Source organism: Falco rusticolus, chromosome W (genome assembly GCF_015220075.1).
Source record: "Falco rusticolus isolate bFalRus1 chromosome W, bFalRus1.pri, whole genome shotgun sequence".
NCBI lineage: Eukaryota > Metazoa > Chordata > Aves > Falconiformes > Falconidae > Falco > Falco rusticolus.
Window position 1 is genome coordinate 1,207,070 of NC_051209.1, and position 17,965 is coordinate 1,225,034.

At 45.6% G+C, this 17,965-nt stretch overlaps 1 protein-coding gene across 3 annotated transcripts in view; it reads left to right on the top strand.

The window, feature by feature from the left end:
* The window catches only part of LOC119140887 (CBP80/20-dependent translation initiation factor-like), a 147,844-nt gene that overhangs the window by 29,803 nt on the left and 100,076 nt on the right, over positions 1-17,965 (top strand). For 2 of the 3 annotated variants that reach the window (XM_037372552.1, XM_037372553.1), the window contains exons 3-4: positions 6,881-6,964; positions 17,585-17,707. The exons of the other annotated variant lie outside the window; for it this stretch is intronic. In XM_037372552.1, coding sequence (XP_037228449.1) covers positions 6,881-6,964; positions 17,585-17,707 — 207 coding nt within the window. The remainder of the gene's footprint in view (positions 1-6,880; positions 6,965-17,584; positions 17,708-17,965) is intronic. 3 annotated transcript variants of the gene reach the window in all.

Here is a 17,965-nt window from a genome sequence, read left to right on the forward strand (position 1 = left end):
GATCCAAGTCGGTCGCTCTTTTATCCAGACCACAGTACAGGTGGTCAGCAACACCTGGTATGGCCCATCCCACTTCTCTTCCAGAGGCTTTCCTGAAAAATTCTTAACATATACCATATCACCAGGACTAAATGGATGTAGTTTACAATAAGGTTGCTTAGGCTGATGTTCTGGTACTACAATAGCATTCTTATTCAGTTGTTTTTCTGCTGTTATAACAATCATACACGTATTGATTACCTATTTGATCTAAGGCTTCACTATTAACAGGATTCATTGCATATGGTCTACCATACAAAATTTCAAAAGGACTCAGTTTTTCTTTAGATCTTGGCTTGACCCTTATACGTATTAAAGCAATAGGTAAAGCTTGATACCAATGTAAATTTGTTTCTTGACAAATTTTGCCTATTTGCTGTTTAATGAGATGATTCATCTTTTCTGTTTGTCCACTTGCTTGTGGTCTGTATGGAGTATGCAGTTGCCAATCGATTTTCAGTGCTTTACTTATTGCTTGTACAATTTGTGCACAGAAATGGGAGCCCCTATCTGATGGTATGCTTTTAGAACCTCCAAACCGTGGTATAATTTTGTTTAGTAAAACTTTAACTACTTCTCATGATTTGTTTGTTCTGCATGGGAATGCCTCAGGCCACCCAGAGAATGTGTCAGTCAAAACCAAAAGATATCGGAATCCCCCCTTTCTTGGGATCTCGGAAAAATCAATTTGCCAAATTTCACCTGGAAAACATCCTTTGTTTATTGCCCCTTGATGTACTTTAGTTCCAGTGTTGGGATTGTTTTTCAAACAAAGTTCACATTGTGATGTGACTTGTTTTATTGTAGTAAACAAATTTGGTCCTGCTACTCTAGTTCTCAAATACTGATACAAAGAATTTAATCCCCAGTGTGTCTTATGTTCTGTTTTCACGAAATGTCACATTAATTTTCCTGGTAACACTAACTGACCTGTTTTCAATTGACCCCATCCACTGTCCAGCAGCTTACCTCCATTTTTGTGTATCCATTAGTAATCTGACTCTTCATACTCAACCTTTTTCTCTGCATCTAATTTTTCTGGTACCAGTGCAGCTACTGGTATTTCTTTGCTTCTTGCAGCAGCTAATTTAGCTTCTGTGTCAGCTTTTCTGTTACCTATTTCTGGAACAGTGTTACCTTTCAGGTGTCCCCAGCAATGTATTATAGCCACTTGTGATGGGAGTTGGACAGCTTCTAACAGTCATAGAATTTCATCAGCATATTTTACAGCTTTTCCTTGGGCAGTTAAAAGTCCTTGTTCTTTCCAGATGGCTCCATGTGCGTGAACAATGGCAAAGGCATATTTAGAATCAGTCCAAATGTTAATTTGTTTACCTTTTGTCAGTTCTAGAGCTCGGATGAGAGCTATCAGTTCTGCTTTCTGAGCTGAAGTTCCTGCTGGCAAAGGATTTGATTCAATCACCTGTTCTGTTGTGGTAATTGCATAGCCAGCCATTCTCATGCCTTGTCTCACAAAACTGCTCCTGTAGGAAAACCAATCTTCTGCTTCTGGGGGAGGTTCTTCCTTGAGATCTGGATGGCTGGAATGATCTCCAGGCCGTCAGGAGTGATAGTTTCAGCTGAGGTCTTTCCTTCTAGGAATGAAACTGGGTTGACAATATTAGTCACTTGAATAGTTATGTCATCTGATTTGGCCAGGATTGCCAGGTATTTCAGAAATCTGGAGGGTGATAACCAACTCTTTCCTTTCTGCTCTAACACTGCTGACACTGTGTGAGAAACTAGTATGGTTATTTTCTGTCCCAGGGTGAATTTCCTGGCTTCTTTAACGTTTATGATCACTGCTGCTACTGCTCTTAGACAACTGGGCCAACCTTTGCTCACTTCATCCAGCTGCTTGGAGAAGTAAGCTACTGGTCTCTTGTCTGGCCCTAATTGTTGAGCCAGGACCCCTAAGGCCATTCCCTGCCTTTCATGGGAGAACAACCAAAAAGGCTTTGTCACATCAGGTAAACCCAACACGGGAGCCTCCTGGGGTTTCAGCTTCAGCAGTTTAAAGGCCTTATTTGCTTCGGAGTTCCAGGCTATGTTATCTTTCGTAGCCTTTAGCAGGTCATACAATGGCTTTGCAATCAGTCCATACTGATAGATCCATAAATGACACCAACCTGTCGTGCCCAGAAAGGCTCGCAGTTCTCTCACCATCTGTGGTCTGGGCATCTGGCAGATGGCTTCTATCCTCGCTGTTCCCAAGGAACGTTGTCCACCAGAAACTTCATATCCCAGGTACATCACTTTCTCTTGCACCAGCTGCGCCTTCTGTTGAGAGACTTGATAGCTGCTTAAACCCAGAAAGTTTAAAAGAGATTGTCCATTGGAGACATTCTTTCTTTGTTTCAGTTGCTATTAGCAGATCATCTGCATATTGTAGAAGAACACCATCTCCTGGTGGCTGCTGCCATAGCTTTAATTCTTTAGCTAACTGATTGCCAAATAAAGTGGGGCTGTTTTTTTAAACCCTTGAGGTAGCACTGTCCAGGCTAATTTCATTTTTCTCCCACTGGAAACTGATTCCCATTCAAAGGTGATTTAAAGTTTGTTTTATAATTTGGTCATTTTGTTTTGGTTTCACACAGCTCATAACCAAGCTGAGATATGTTATCAATTGTTCTTCTTTCACTTTGAATTCAATTTTACCCTGTTTGAATTTGATCTTAACTTCTAAATTTTCTAACAAGTCCCTGCCCAATAGGGACTTGGGTGAGTTTGGTAAGTACAGAATCTGATGTATTGCCATTTGCTTTCCAATTTTATATTTAAGAGGTTTCAAAAAGTATGCTTTCTCTGATTGGCCAGTTAAAGCTACACCAAATACACCACAAATTCAAGGTTCTACCTGATCTTATTTCCTGGTCGTACACAGTGTAGTATGCTTATAGTTAACTTTTCAACATTGCTTCTCATAAATCTTCTAACAGTGTAGTCACTAAGACTTCAAGAACCAAATCATTTGGCATGCCGCCCTCAGCAATAAGTTTCCTTGAGCGACTCAGGCAAAGAAACAAGTACAGGTGTTTCACACTATTTAGGTGAAAAAATATCCCAGATCCACTCTACCTTTTTCAATAACAAAAGAAACAACACAAAAGGACATCAATCCAATAACAAATGAGACAGACAACTCAAAATGACAATACTAACATACAAAATGCCAAACACACAGCTCCAATTCATAACACATAAACACAAAAGACTTAGTCATAACAAGACAAAAGGGGTCCCCACATTCAGTCTCACCAAGGTCACAACCCACTTCCCTTGGGAGGCCTACAAGGATCCTTAATTCCAGGAATACTGTACAAACAGGTACAGGGAACAGATCCCTGTACAGGGAATTAATCCTTCTTAAGGAGACATTTCTCCTTCTCCATTCTGTGACCAAGAAGTCTCTTGTGTCGACTTATGGGTTTACAGCCAGAACAGAACGGGTCAGGAAAATGTATAAATTCCTTTTTCTCAGAATACAGTGAGTCGTGTCCGCTGGCTGCAAGAGACCTTGAGAAAGGGAGTCCCTCTAGGTAAACCTTACCCAGGTGCGCAGTAAGGGTGTCCCATGTTCCGAAGGTCTCTGCAGCTCAGCAGAGATTGTCCCATCTGGGTCACCAAATCTGATGCTGAAAAACCTCAGAATGAAGAAAACTGCTAAGATACTTCTTGTACTTTTAGTAGCAAGGTATTTATTTTCTGCGCAGGAGAGGAGGTGGTTCATGCCACCGAAACTCGCTCCGAAGCATAAGTGCCAAACAGGCTAATTTATACATTTGACATATGTGATTGCAACATCTTTTCATACATTATTCATGTAATTACAATATCACATTGCATATTAATGACAGGCGGAGTTTAGGCAGAGTCTTCTCTTTGCCTCAATTTTGAGAGGGTCGTTCTAGCCTTTGACCCTGCTCAAGTGGTCTTCTTCAGAGTTGTGACATGCGGAATTAAACTCTATAACTCAGCATAAGTTATAAAGCAGGTATGTTTATTGTGGCACTGGGTGCAAGGGGGATCGCTCCTCCTAACTTGCACACATAGTTGTACTCTCAGTACATATTTATACAGTGAAGTTGGTTAGTTCTGCCCAAAGTCTACATCCACTAACTAATTATTAGTTAGTTGCTTTCTCGCTTCAAATTAAAGGTACAGTTCATTTTAAATTCACTATGCATGCTCCCCAAGCGGGGGATTCACTCTCTTTTTTGGGGGGCCATTTGAGTAGGAGGTCTGGATCTCCCACTACCACAATTATCTTATTCTAGTGTCCTTGAGTCTTATCACTTCAGTAGTTTTTCTTTTAGCAATTAGCATGTCCTTGTCAGAAGGCTACTGATTTACATTCTTGTGGAGCTCACCTACATCTGTACTAACTGTCCCTTCTGAAGTGTTGAGCTGGCCGAGCTCTCGCAGACACTGAGGCTCCTGCCTGACTGTTGATGGTTCCTGTTATCTATGCAACTCCTGCCTGCAGGGTTTTAGGTTTTTCACTATATTTTCTTGCATCAGTTGAACCTTTCAACCTTTTTTCATAAGTGACCCTGCCAGGATCTTTTACATAAATCTTGGCTTGCTACCATTTTCTTGTATTGATGTGTCCAACTTTACCTAATTTATGATTTCTAGTACGTGGTACAGCAGTTTGCAACAATGGCTGAGGCCTGGGCACAGTGAGCAAGAGCAGGGTGATTCAGTGCTACATGCTGTGGCTCCTCAGGAACCAAGTTGAGCAATTTTGCAAGGCAGAATGGGGCTTTTACAGACCTGAGACTCTTCTCAGGTGGATCTTTAGGGTTTTATGCCTTATTCCTTTTCAATGGCACAAGAAGTGAGGATGGGTTTTTATATAGATTACCTGCTTTTATCAAGTAGTGTCTGAAGGGATGCATTAAGAAGGAATTAATCTCTTGCTTCCCGAAGATAACTCATTTTCCCACTTCATACCCCAAATTTGTATAAGAAATAATCAGGAATTTTTATTTCTGATTTTCTCTGCCTGATCACTTCTTATCAAAGCAAGGAATAAACACACACGTATCCTGCAGCTTCCTGGAATAACCCTGCTGGAAGCCAGCCTGACTGACTGAAGGTGGCATGTTCCCTCTCAATGAGAGCTGGAGGAAAAAGGATGAGTTTAGGGGGAAGGGACTGGGCTGAGGCCAAGAAAACTGGTTTTGACTGTAAGGTTCTGTGGGCAAGTTAATCTTTAATGTTGGGCAAGTTGCTTGATCTGTCTGTGGTTCATTTCCTTGTGGCTGCAGTAATGTTTTCCCTCCTTGAGAGAGGATAAATCTACTCACCCATGTATGTGAGATGCTTAGATGGTACCACATCCGCAGATAACTTCTCTGCATGCCAGGGGAAGGAAGGAAAGGCACATTGTATGCTGCTTCATCCTCCACGCTGCTCACACGGGAGCTGAATCCATCACCAGTCTAGAGGATCCCAAAGTGGGTATGTCTCCCACCTTGCTCCCACCAGGAAAAAGAGGAAAGTCAGAGGGATGATGCAATTTTCTTTTGGCTGTGGACATACTAATGGGTGAGCTGTACCTTGGAGACCTTTCCAGGTGTGTGGTTGAACTCAGAATTGTTAAAGGAGATAGGTATAGGTCTAGCAGAAGGCTTTCAAGAGTGATGGCATTGTGAGCTTTTCCAGGTGGGTCAGCAGAAGTGGCAGGAGAGTGATGGGCAGCTCTTTAAGGAGCTCATTAAGGGTGAGGCTGAGATCCCCCCATCCGGTGAGCTAGAACGGGCTCTCTGATAAGAGCAGAGGCGTGCAGGGATCATGGGCAGTTCTAGAGGTGGCTCTGCCTCTTATTTTGTGGCCTCATCCGTACCTGTCAAAAAGCCCTCAGGTAGTTGCTGTTTGTGTGGAATTGGCTTTTCATTTTCTTGGTGCATCAGCCTTAGTGATGGCATCCAAGCGGTGAGTGTCTCTGGAGCAGCTGAGCACTTCCAAGATGAAAGACCTCAGAAATGGGGGCTGGTCACCAAGGTTCAGTCTCAAATTTGTTGGGGGGGGGGGGGGGGGAGGTGACAAAGTGACTTTAGGATTAAGCAGTGCCTTTCATGTTTGTCTAGTGAAAACTGCTCTTTTTTTGTTTTATTTATTTCCCCAGTATGATGCAGCCCTTAATTTCTTTGAGGGGGAAAAATGAACCTTAAATGACCCCAAACTGAATTATTTTGGTGGAGGCATCTTGGGGGAAGCGGGGCTGAGCAGCTCATGATCTCATATGGCCAGGAAGTCCCCTGATGCCCATGCCCTTCACCATGGGATGAAGCCAGTATGACAGCAGAGCTGCCATCCGGGCTGCACATCGCAGCTGCAGCATACAGCACTGGCCAGACCTGCAACTGAGCTCTGTTTTCTGTTTTGTTTAAAATAAAACCACAGGGTTTTGGCAGCTCAGGACTTGTATCTGTCCCTGAAGCAAGCAGAGTTGGGGGAAGCAGAAATGTCCCAACTTTCCGTGGAAAACTCTATGGAAGGGTAATCAAGTTAAGCTGCCCTGGTGTGTACCACATGCCTGAGATACCATTTGCTGTTGGAGTTTGCAAAAAAATTCTGGAGATGGGTTTTATTGCAAAGCATCGTTTCAGATGCCTTCCTGCAACTATTCCTGTGTCTTCCCTCTGCTTATTGTCAGTGGGTGGAGCATTTCCAAGCCAAAGCCTTTGGGATCATCCGCAAAAAGCAGGAGGTCTGCATGCATGCAGTAATGCCCGCAGCTGGACAGTGTTTGCTGTGTGCTGTGAACTGACACAGCAGTTTTCCCCAGCCTGGCTATTATTTTACGCAGTCCCTTTATTTATCCCTTTTACAGTGGACGGCGGATTGTAGCGAGCAGCTTGATGGTAGCTGTTCCCCGTCCCGAGGGAAGGGCTCGTCGTCTCATGAACACAATCAGGTAGGGGTTGTGTTTAGCTCTTCCTCACCAAACCTTTGCTTTTGTTCTTGCGCTGCCTCATCTGGCAGCACGGAGCCCACCAGGGCTGCCAGCCTTCCCTCTCCCATGGAAGGGGAGATGTGTTCCGCTGCTCGGCTTCCAAAAGCTTGCTTCCACCAAAACCATGGGAGGTGGGTAACATCCCAATGTGTGGATGGATGCTTTGACCAGGAGCTTATTGCTCTGTGATGAAGGGGAAAAAATATGGGGTGTCCCATTTATTCCTGAAGAGCTGCTTATTGCCACCTGTGTGAGTGACCTATGTGGAGCATCAAAGCTGACTTGGAAGTACGAGATGTAGCTGGGATAAGGGATCTTTGTGTAGCTGTGTCTTGGTTATGTGCTGCAGCAGAAGGATGGTGTTGTAGGGAAGAGGATTAAATAACTGAGAGGGTGAACTGGGAGAAGAAGCAAAATGGCATGTGCTGAGAGTTTGTGTGGGGGGTGAACTGGTTTTGGTGATTTTACGTGGTGTGAGCATCAGTGAAGGGTATGAAGCGTGGCTGGCATCACTGGAGGTGATTGTCCCTCCTCTGTGTGGGCACCTGTGTGGGAGAGGGTTGGATATGGTGGCGGCATGGATTTGACCATTGTCACCTGCTTGAGGAGCTGCTGTTCCACCATGAGACCATCAACCCTTACAGAGTAGCGTTCACCCAAGGAGATACTAGACCAAGCCAGCTGCAGGAAAGGGTGGAGCAGCGTTTGCAGTTGCTGTGGTTGATGGATGTTCCATCTGGAGAAAAGGCTTCAGACTGGTGGTTTTGGTGGTTTTTCCCTGCTTGAATGTCCTTCAGGCTTCGGTTTCACATGTGGGATCTGTGAGAAGAAGCCTGGGAGCCCCTTGCAGGGTTGTACAAGAGGCTGTGCCAGTCTGAGCAGGGCGTATTGCAGCTCCCATTTTGGGCACAGTTTCTTCCTGTGCGGAGCTGTGCTGGAAGCTGCTTGGCTGTGGGATGGGGGCTCATGCATCCCCTCCCTGCCATGTGCCTGGATGCAAGGATGCTGGGAGCATCTTTACAAACACCTGCGTACTGCAAAGACAAGATCTTGTGTAGGAAGGTGTGTGCTGTACAGAGATGCTGCTTCCCATGAGCCTCTGAAGGTGCCAGATGGAATTGTGGATTTAATTTACTATAGCTTTCATCTGCTCTGAAATATTCTGCTGCAGAACCCCATCCAGGTTCCCTCCCAGCGTCACAGCCGGCTGCTTGAAATGCAGCTGGGAGGCTGGCTGCGTCCATCGAGCCTGCTTGGGGTGTTAGCAGGACTGGGCGTTCTCCCTGTGGAAGAAGGTCCCTGGCTCTTCCCCCGAGGGCTCAGCTGATGTGCCAGTCTTTAGTGGGTACCATGGGAAGATGCAGGAGTCATGCGTGAGTGATGCTTTCATGGCTCTAATCATCTCAGCTCTGACATCTTCCATCTGCCTGGTGCCATGCTCTCTTTTGTTTCAACTTATAGGGGTTTTTTGTTGTTTTTTTGCCCCCCCCCCAACAGATTAAACCTATTTGATCTCCTCCAACAGGGAGCCTGTTTTCTATATACAAATAACATCCACCAATGCCCAAGCTGTTTTCCCTGCATTTGGGCTCTCTCCCAGCCTGCAGCAGAGCTAGTAATTATTTCTCTCCATGTTGGGCTTCCTTTAACAGCGAGTAACAAATTTTCCTTGGCACCAAAGAGGAGCTACAAGCTATTGTTCTTCTGTCCAGGCAAGCATTTCTCTTGCTGTTACTGATATACAAGTGAAATGCTGCTGGCGAGGATGAGGTTCAGTTTATTACCATTTCTGGCTGTTGATTTTTCACTAGTAGTTTTAAATGTAAAAAAAAAAAAAAAGAAACCCAAAAAATATCATTAATAAGGTGTTTGTCTTGAATGCAAATTATCAATCACTTTTCAAATGTGGTAAAAAAAAGAAGCTGGCTAATTATCTCCCCAGGGATGTTGGTGGGGTTTTTTGTTGCAAATTTGTATGGATTTTGAGGGGTTTGGTCAGAAAATCAAATTCTTGTTTTCCCTGTTCTGTTCCCAGCTGAGATTTCTGCCTTGCCAGTTGTGCAGTATGCACCGATCTTAGTTGAAAAATACTCGTATATGAGATTTCTGCTGGCTTCAGCTACTGTGAAAATGTGCCTTATGTATCGGTGACCATGATTTGTCTCGTGCGGTTCTAACCTGGCAATCAGAAAGGGCATTTATATGGAAATCCAGGTTAGTTCTGGAAATATATTCAGCGTCTGGTTCCTTTTGTGTGAAGGCAGAGTAGTCCAGTGCCACATTTTCAAAAGTAATTGGCTTCCTAAAGGTTATAGGTGAGCCTAGAGTGAAGCTGAATTCCCTGTGCCTGAAAATCCCCCTCTGCATCCCTAAGTACCTGATGCCTTTGAAATTCTTGTCTGTGGGATTCAGCAAGATCAAGGCAAACAGAAGAAAGATTTTTACGTGTGTGTATAGGTGTATTATGTGTTTATACAGACATCTCTATATAATACATGTGTATATAGCACCCACAGGATGTTGTGTAAGTGTGGGGCTGAGAGCAACTGCTGAATAATGTGCAATTTATGGGTAAAAATAAGGTGTCTTGATGCAACCTGCAGTCCAGGATATTCCTAAATTGCTGTTTTTCCAGTGATTTTGGGTAGCTCTGGGAAAGGCTGCCCCATACTTGCCCTGCTTTTGTACTGCTTGGTGAGATCTCTGCTATTAGCAGCAGTGGGAGACTGAATGGGCGTTAGTGCCCATAGACTGGCACTTGTGCACGCCATACAAAGCAACGGCTTGAAAATGGAGAAAATTCTCTCTGGAAACCTTATACTGTGGTCTTCCCAGTTCTCTGGGCAGGTGGCCGTGAGAAAATGGTCTGCTTATGGGGGATCTAATGAGAGATATTTCATGAACTTGTGGTATGCTGAGAAAATCCTGGTGTCACTATTACATTCATTTAATTTATAATTATTCTTGTTTCTTGGTTTTTTATAATTGTTTCTTCATGTTTGCTGCATGGCATTGCCATGCTTTGCTAAGCCCTGCTGTATTTGAGTGATAACCCCCAGAAGTTCTGCTAGCACTGTGTGAGCCTCTGGGGTGAAGAACACTCCATCGAGGTATGCAAGGTACTAGCTGAGCACGGTATTGCCTCTATAAGTCAGGAAAGTTTAGATAATGGAATCATTTAACATCTTTTTATGTTTGCTTTTTTTTTTTTCCTGAGAAGACCCAGTGGGAAGATTTTATATAATACTTTATTTGCATTCCCCTTGTGAGGCTGTTGCGTGTAGGAAGCTCTTTGATATATTTCTGAGAGCAATTCATTAAGTAAAAGGCTTCTGGTATGGTATGGTGTGGTATGGTATGGTATGGTATGGTATGGTATGGTATGGTATGTAGAGGGCCAGCGGAGCTCTTGGTACATGAAAGATCTGGCAGCAGCTCCATCCCAGGCTCCCCTTATGTAAAGGGCATTAACAAAAAACAGCAACTCTGCGGGTTTGTCCCATTTCTCCAGGCGGTGGGAGACGGAGAGCTGAAAATCCTCCTTCCTGGCCAAGTCCATCCCTTCCCCCATGGTGGCTGGCTGTCACCCATTGTCACCAAGCAAAAGCCTGTGGTGTTGGCAGTAAATGGGACTGCAGTTTATTTTAACTTCTTGCTTGCATCCCTGTCCCTGTCCTACCAAGTGCAGCAGAGACTTGTTGTGTGATTGGGGACCTCAGAGCCTTCTCCGGGTGATGGTCGTGTTGATGGTCACTACTGAGCAATGAAGGAGCAGGGGGTGTATGGAATCACATCTGCATTATCCTACACCCTGCTGGTAGCACCCTTCTGCTGTCCTCCCCAAGGAGCTGGTGGTGGAGGAGATGACTTGGTTTGCCTTGCCATGAAGCCAGTAGCATGAAGCAGCATCCCTGTGGCAGGCAGAGGTGGTGGGTTTTCACTCTTGGGCTTTGGTTGGAAATTATTAACTGGCCAGGGTCAAGAGCACCCCAAGGACTGTGCTGTCAAGTTAACAGCCTAAGATGTTGAGTGTCCTGCGCTGTTTGGTAGCATGGAGATGTAGAGGGCTTTGCAGGGACTGTGTGCCACAGTCACTGAGCCTGGCACATCCTGCCAAAGCATGTCTGAACCCAAACCCAAGCCTTGCTGATAAGGAAATTATGAGAAGTTCCCACAAAATCAAATATAATACTACGTAAAAATTTGTTTATGATGTCTCCATGACTTAAAGAAGCACTGTGCTGTGCTAGTGCCAAAACATTTCCAGGCAGGAGATGCTTGGCGTAGTGAGCTGGGACTGTAGGCAGAGGACGTGACCTGCCTGTATCTGGGGGAGGTGCAGCCAGAGGAGGTGTCTTCACGGTTGTGTGTGGAGTGGGAGCAGAGCAGATCCACTTAAACCTTTTGGGTCCCTCTTTCACGTGTCTCCCCTGAACTTCAAAAACCCCTCTGATGATGAGCGCTTGGTTTCCAACCATATGATGTCACGGTTGGAAAAGCTGCTTTTTTGCCAAAGCAAAGACAATAGTAGGGATGGGGGGATGTGTGGAAGTTGTGTCTTGGGAAACAACAGTTTTCAATGCACAGTAGAACTTAACTGTATAGAAAGTGGAAAAAACCGAAGTATCACTGCGATTTCTCTTGCAATTCCAGATATTTTATTTTTTTTTTTGCAGGCATCAGTGCTGTTTGACCACATGGGGTCAAACACCAGGAAATCCTCCCTGATGGATGTTGCAGAGGCCAGCCTTGGGCAGTGGCCATGTCACTAGGTCCAGAGTTGGACTGAGGCTCCTTTGAGCAGCACTGCTGTCACATAAACTTGTCAAGTCAGTTGTGAAGTTGTCTTCTTGCTGTCTTAAATCTGCTGACAGCAGGCAACAGATCCTTGGCTAACCAGATCAGCGCTGGAGAGTGGGTGGGTGCTGCTTGCAAAGAGTCTGGCAAGATCTCCTGACCAAAGATGTAATTCATCTCCCTGTGCTGATAGACAGCCTGTGTCTGGCTTTAGTTGCCCACCCTTGGGTCCAGATCTGAAGCACAGTGATTTTTTTGCTCAGCAAAGCTTGAGGGGTGATCCTGGAGGTAGTCTGGGGTTCTCCATCTTCCTGACCCACTTGTATCATACATAGCCCAGGGCCAGTTTATACTGAATTTGGTTGAGGTTGGCCACTACGCTGAAGACCTGTTGGGACAAGTAGGTGCTGGCAGATGCTGCAGACGCCATTGCTTTGTTTCCAAAAGGAAAAGAGAAAGTGAAAGACAGGGAGTTGTTTTGAGACTTTGCCAGTGAGTACAGGTTGGTGTAGCCCTGCCTGGCAGAGGAAAAAATTAAATCTTTAACTAAGGTGACCTCCCCGTGAGCAAAGAGGAGCTCTGAGAAAACCGGTCACCCAGTGGTTTTCTGCCTGTAATTGCTGGGTGACACTCCTTCCATGTAGTGAATGCAGCCCTGTTCAGTTACAGTCGGAGAGGACTGCTGGGACAGAAATCGAGTCCTTTAGTATATAGGTTTTAACTTCCTCTGGGATTTCTGTTTGGGATACAGCTCATGAAGCAGCACCCTCCCTCATGAAGCAGGCACGTGCTTGGGTGTCTGTAGATCTGGGAGTGCAATGCTTCCCTGCTTTGCTGCCTGATTTAGAAGAAGTATTGCTGCTTACCAAGGATGGAGGAAGGTGTCTTCTAGGCCTGGTGTCACTAGTGGCTCATGTGGGAGGATGTCTCATCACCCTCAGTTTCTGTGTGGGTAGGGCGGACAGGATGATGCTGGTCTGCCCGCTAAGGGAGAGCTTCCCACACTCTATTTTTGTGGAATTTGCAGTAGCTGAGTTAACTTTTGAGGTCTCCATTCTTCTTCCAGATTTGGTTGCATAGGTCAACAAGTGCTGAGGCTCTTGGCAGGGAGGGGATGATGTGAGCCGCCTCCTCTGAGGCTTGGGCAGGGGCTTGCTGCTGTGTTGCCATGTCCTGTCTGAAGCTCTTGGTGCCATTCTGAGTGCTCTCGGTGCTCCTCATCTTCATCCTTGCACGTAAACGAGCCATCTAGCACGTCCTTGGCTAACATGTCTCTTCTGATGTTGTCTGGAAGGAACGCAGCCACACAGGCTTGGGCTTTTTCCTGGCATGTCCAGAAAGATCCTGTAGGCTTAACCTCCTGCTTCCAAGCCCATCAGGTCCTTTGTTCCTGTATTGTGGCACAGGTGTAGGTAAAACCTTACTTTTCCTGGTTGGAGAAGAGCTCGAAGCGATGTTCAGTGTCCTTTCTGCTGTGCCTTTACCAAAGCAGTGTTCAGGTATGGTTCCAGATTGGAGAGGGCTAGGGAAGGTGGAGATGGACCTGGGAAGGGAGGGAGCAGAGCCAAAGTGGTTGGTTTTCCTGCATGAATCTTTTGTAAGGGTAAGTTTTCTGGTTTTCTTGTAGCTTTATGCAAAGCACTGAGCAGAAGGAAGCTGGAAATTTGTCCCTACTAAAATGTTTACAGTAATCTTACGGTTTTTTTCTTAAAAGGTGCATTTTAAATTATTAAAATAATTAAATTACTGTTTTTCCATAGAAAAAATGGAGTGGTTGTTCTTGAATAGGTTTGGAAGAGCAGGGAGATACTTGGAGTCCAGTGTCGTAACTGGAAGATTCAGCTGCAGCACGGAGTGGGTACATGAAAAGATCTGCTGGAGAAAAACCTCACAAAAGGACCTTTGACATGATAGCTGTCTTCTGTTCTGGCCAGGATTAAGACTCAAAGTTTGGGAGTCATTTGAATGGCATCCCACAACTTGATCTAGGGAGTTCCTTGTAGGCGCAGTGGTGAGACCGGTATTAATCCCAGGGGATATCTCAGAGGCTTTTGTGTCCCCTGGCTTTCTGGTTTTCCTTTTTCTTTGGCCCATCTGAGGCTGTAAATGCTGTACATTGAATACTGAGATTTTTTACATACAATTGAACATGAATCCCATCAAGAATTCACTGACGTCTTCAGGCCACTTAAAGCTTGTGGTATTGCCGTGGTTGGTTTACACCTCATACATGGCCAGCTTCACCCATACTTACCATCACTGAGAGCAACCACGCAGGTGGTCACCATGTTTCCATTTAATGCCTGTGCATTGGGGGAAGTTACCTCCTTTTGCTGCAAATGGGATTTTCAAACTTGCACCGAAGCAGCAGGAAGTATTAACTCTTGAGCTGGCAAAGGGAGCGGGATTAATTAGTTCGTGGCTCAAAGAGCTAGCTGTGAAGGTGAAAATTGCAGTGTAAGTGAAACATATGATTATTGCTAATTAAAATGCAGTTGTTAGATTTGACAGCTACTTTCTGCAGGAGGGTGGCTGGCAGTGTTAGCATGCACAAGCCTCGCTGTTCCCAAGAGGGTGCAGAGCTTGGCCAGAGGGATTGGCGCGGATGAGAGCAGCTGCTGGGAATCACTTTGGAGGGGGTGATGTTTCCCTCCAGGCCCCAAAGCATGGCTCTGAGGTCCCATCTCCTGCTGGTGAGTGTAGACCATGACTGGTAGGTGGAGGAGCCCAAATAAGAGCTGGGAACAAGAGTTCAAAGGCTGTTTGGGGTGTTGGGAGAGACTGGGGGAGTCTTTGTCCTTCGAGGGCACAGCAGAGAGTAGGGAGGCCAGGTGGTGGGGGATGGGGTTGGCAGGAGGCAAGGGCATGGGATGAAGAACTTCATGCCAATTACAGCTGTTTCTTCGCTTTTCTCAAGAGCTGCGGACAAATCTGTTCAGATCAGTGGGCACCGTGCTGAATTAATTTAGCGAGAGCACTGGGTGGGAGACATGTAGGTGGCCATGCTGTGGGATGGAGGGTGAGCAGTGCTGTGTCTCTCCACCATGGAGCATCAGCTTTCTGCTGAAGTTCAGCTGCCTTTTTGGGTTTGGGATGGGGTTTTTATGGTTTTTTTGCAATGATACCGGTGGAGGGTTCTTATTGCTGGGTGGTTGTTCTTTAAGGAACCATCGTTACCTACAAACTCTCACCCACTCCTCTAGCATCAGCCATGAGGTTGGTGTGAGCTTCCCTGCTCCTGCAGAAAGGAGGTCTGCAGAGAGGGTTCATTTTAGCACAAAAGGGCTTTATTAAAGGGCACAAAGCCACCAGAAATGTCTTGGGGAGGCTTTGGTGCATGTATTTCTGTTCTGGAGATTTTAACCCCCGTCAGTAAGATAGCAGTAAAAAGTTGTTCATCTTTGGCAATTAGTCAGAAATTTAGGTAAAATACTGAGCCTGGCTGTGCTGGTGAGTTTGAACATGAGAGTATTTAGGCCATACTTGGTTGGACTGTTTCAGCTTCAACAGAAGTTTCGATAATTTTTAGTTCAACAATTCTTATTTTAAAAATAAGTCATTTTAAAATATAAATACTAATAGGGCATGATGAAGAGAAGGAACATGAACAAGGAAAAGACCCCAGGCCATGACTTAGAGCCAGGAGACAAGCTGATGCAGTGAAAGCATACCTGTGATTTTCATCTAATTGGTTTGTGCCACATCCACTGGCTTGTCTCGGTGTGTTTGTACATCAGTGCACAGTGGTACCAATCTCTGCATTTCTCATAAGGATTTTATTGTGGCCAGCAGTTCCTGCAGTTTGCATAACCTCAGGTTGTCTGCAGGCAACAGTGACCAAAAGTTGGATCAACTGGACATAACGGAATGGTGATGTTTATTTTCAGTGTCTTTTAAAGCAAGGGGTGCATATGCTGAGTTGGTCCCATTGTAGCAGTATAAATTTTTCATACATGGATGGACAAGATGTTCAGTGGGTAGGATGCAGTAAACTGGTAATTAGTCCTTTGAACATCTAGGTGGTGAAGGTTTGTTTCTCCCAACTACCTTTTCAGTTGGTTCACATCTTTCCCATGTCAAATGAGATATTTCTCACTTCTCAGGATGCCTGCAGGACTGGCTCACCCCCAAGGTTTCCCAAAGTGGCTGCCTGCCCGTGTCTCACAAGTGGCATTGATCAAATTTTTTCCCCTCCCTGCCAATTTATCAACTCCCTTTGTGCCACTCGATATTTCTCAGCCATCGGGAGATTTCAGGTCACAGTGATGAGGAGGGAAGAAGGTGCTTTCTACTGTTGTTGTAACGTGGTAGGAATAATCACAACCTCTCAAATTTCGTCTATATACAACCTCAAAACCATTTGACCTCCTCTTTTGAGGTCGGTGGTGATTTTAGGCTGTAACAACCACAATATATTTGAGCTTGCTTGAGACTTGCTAGGTTTGAGGGTGGAGAATATGCAGCTGGAGCAACACAGAAACCAGTACTCATGCACTTTGCTTCCAGTCCCTTGTGTTGGGTAGACACTTAAATGTTTCACATATGCTGAGGTCTGTGCTGGACCTACTGGGTAGCATCACCTTAAGTAGCTTGGGATCTGCTGTGTGGCTGTCTCCCTGCCCCATCCAACTTGGGTGGCAGTGGTGGAACTGGGATGTGGTTTGTGCCCCCAAACTAGTGGTCAGGGCTTGCTGTTGTATGCAAAGAGGGGTTCACCCCTTGCTTTGCTGGCAAGTCTTTTTGGCTCTTGAAGGCCAAGGTGGCTCTGCCCTTGTTTTAGCCCGTGGCAGTGTCTGCAGGAAGGATGTCTGAGCCACGAGAAGCCCTGTGTAAGTGCCAGCTCTCACACCCATCCTGAAACACATGCTCCCCTTTGTATTTCCCAGACTTTCAGAGTACAACAACAAGGAGTTGAATATTCTGCATTCTGTGATTTCATGTTTTTTTAATCATCTTAGGTCACTTCAAAGGTCTTTCCCAAGCCTCTGAGCAAAGCTTTTGGAGCGATTACCCTGACAATATCCACCTTTCTCCCCAAGCACCTTGTGGGATGTCTGGGTAGACAAGGCTGGTTGGGGGAGTTATTCTGGTTTCCAGATGACTCATCTTGCCCTGAGGGCTACAGGCTGAACAAGAAACCTGCAGGTTGCTTGACAGCAGAACAAGTGTTAGGAGAATAAAGAACAGTGGGGACAGCTCCTTAATGGGCAAGAATAGTTATTTGTGTGTCTCCTGGTGAACTCCAGGTCTCTTCAGGTATGTGAGTAGCTGGACTCCAACAGCGGGCTAAGCAGAGGGAAAAACTGACTGAAAAGTGGATTTAGGCTTGGGAGGGGAATTAAGGATATGGAATGGAATAGGCTGTTTTAGTCTGAAGGTCCAACTGCCTGAACAGCTCAGGGATGACCAGAAGTTAAAGCACATTAAGAACATTGCCCAAATGCCCTTAAGCAGTTTTAGAGGTCATGGGGTTGCTGAATATGCATAATTAATCTGCATGAAGATAGAGGACGAAAGTATTATATTTCCCCATGCAGAGGCCAGAGCCACATTTTATCTTCATTGAAGCCTCCCACAATGCCATCCCTTTGCAATGTGTAAATAGAAGGTGTTAAAGGACTCTGAGAAAGCCCCAAAATCAGGGCATTGGGCACGGGCATGGTTTTGTAGGTGCTTGCACGAGTGGTCTGGGACCTGGAGCTCTCCTGGCTCGCCAGATCAGTGGGTTTTGTGGGTGCAGGACAGCATTACCCTTTACTAAAGCGAGCTGTTTGTTGTTTCCAGGAAGGTTGGGATCACAGCAGCAGTGGGAGCGCAGGATCCCGACCTGGGTCAGGCTCCAGGCGTGGGTCTGGATCCAGGTCTGGCAGCCCCGGGAGAAGCAGCCAGTTCAGGCAATCGACCAAGGTATACCTGGTAGTGATGTGCTGAACTTGTGTCCTTTGCTTGCTGTTTATCAGAGGCATCCTCCTAACGACGTGTTTTGTGTGTGTGTCTGCGCGTAGGGTGTGAGTGCATGGCAATTATGAAGGACACCTCAGAGACTTAATTAATTCATGTATAATGTGTGTCATGGCTTTGAGGGCTGGAGCTGTCCTTCAGCCTCAAGAAGTCTGTTGAGGTATGCTGAGTTCCTTAATATTGGGATAGAAGTCCCTAGTCAGC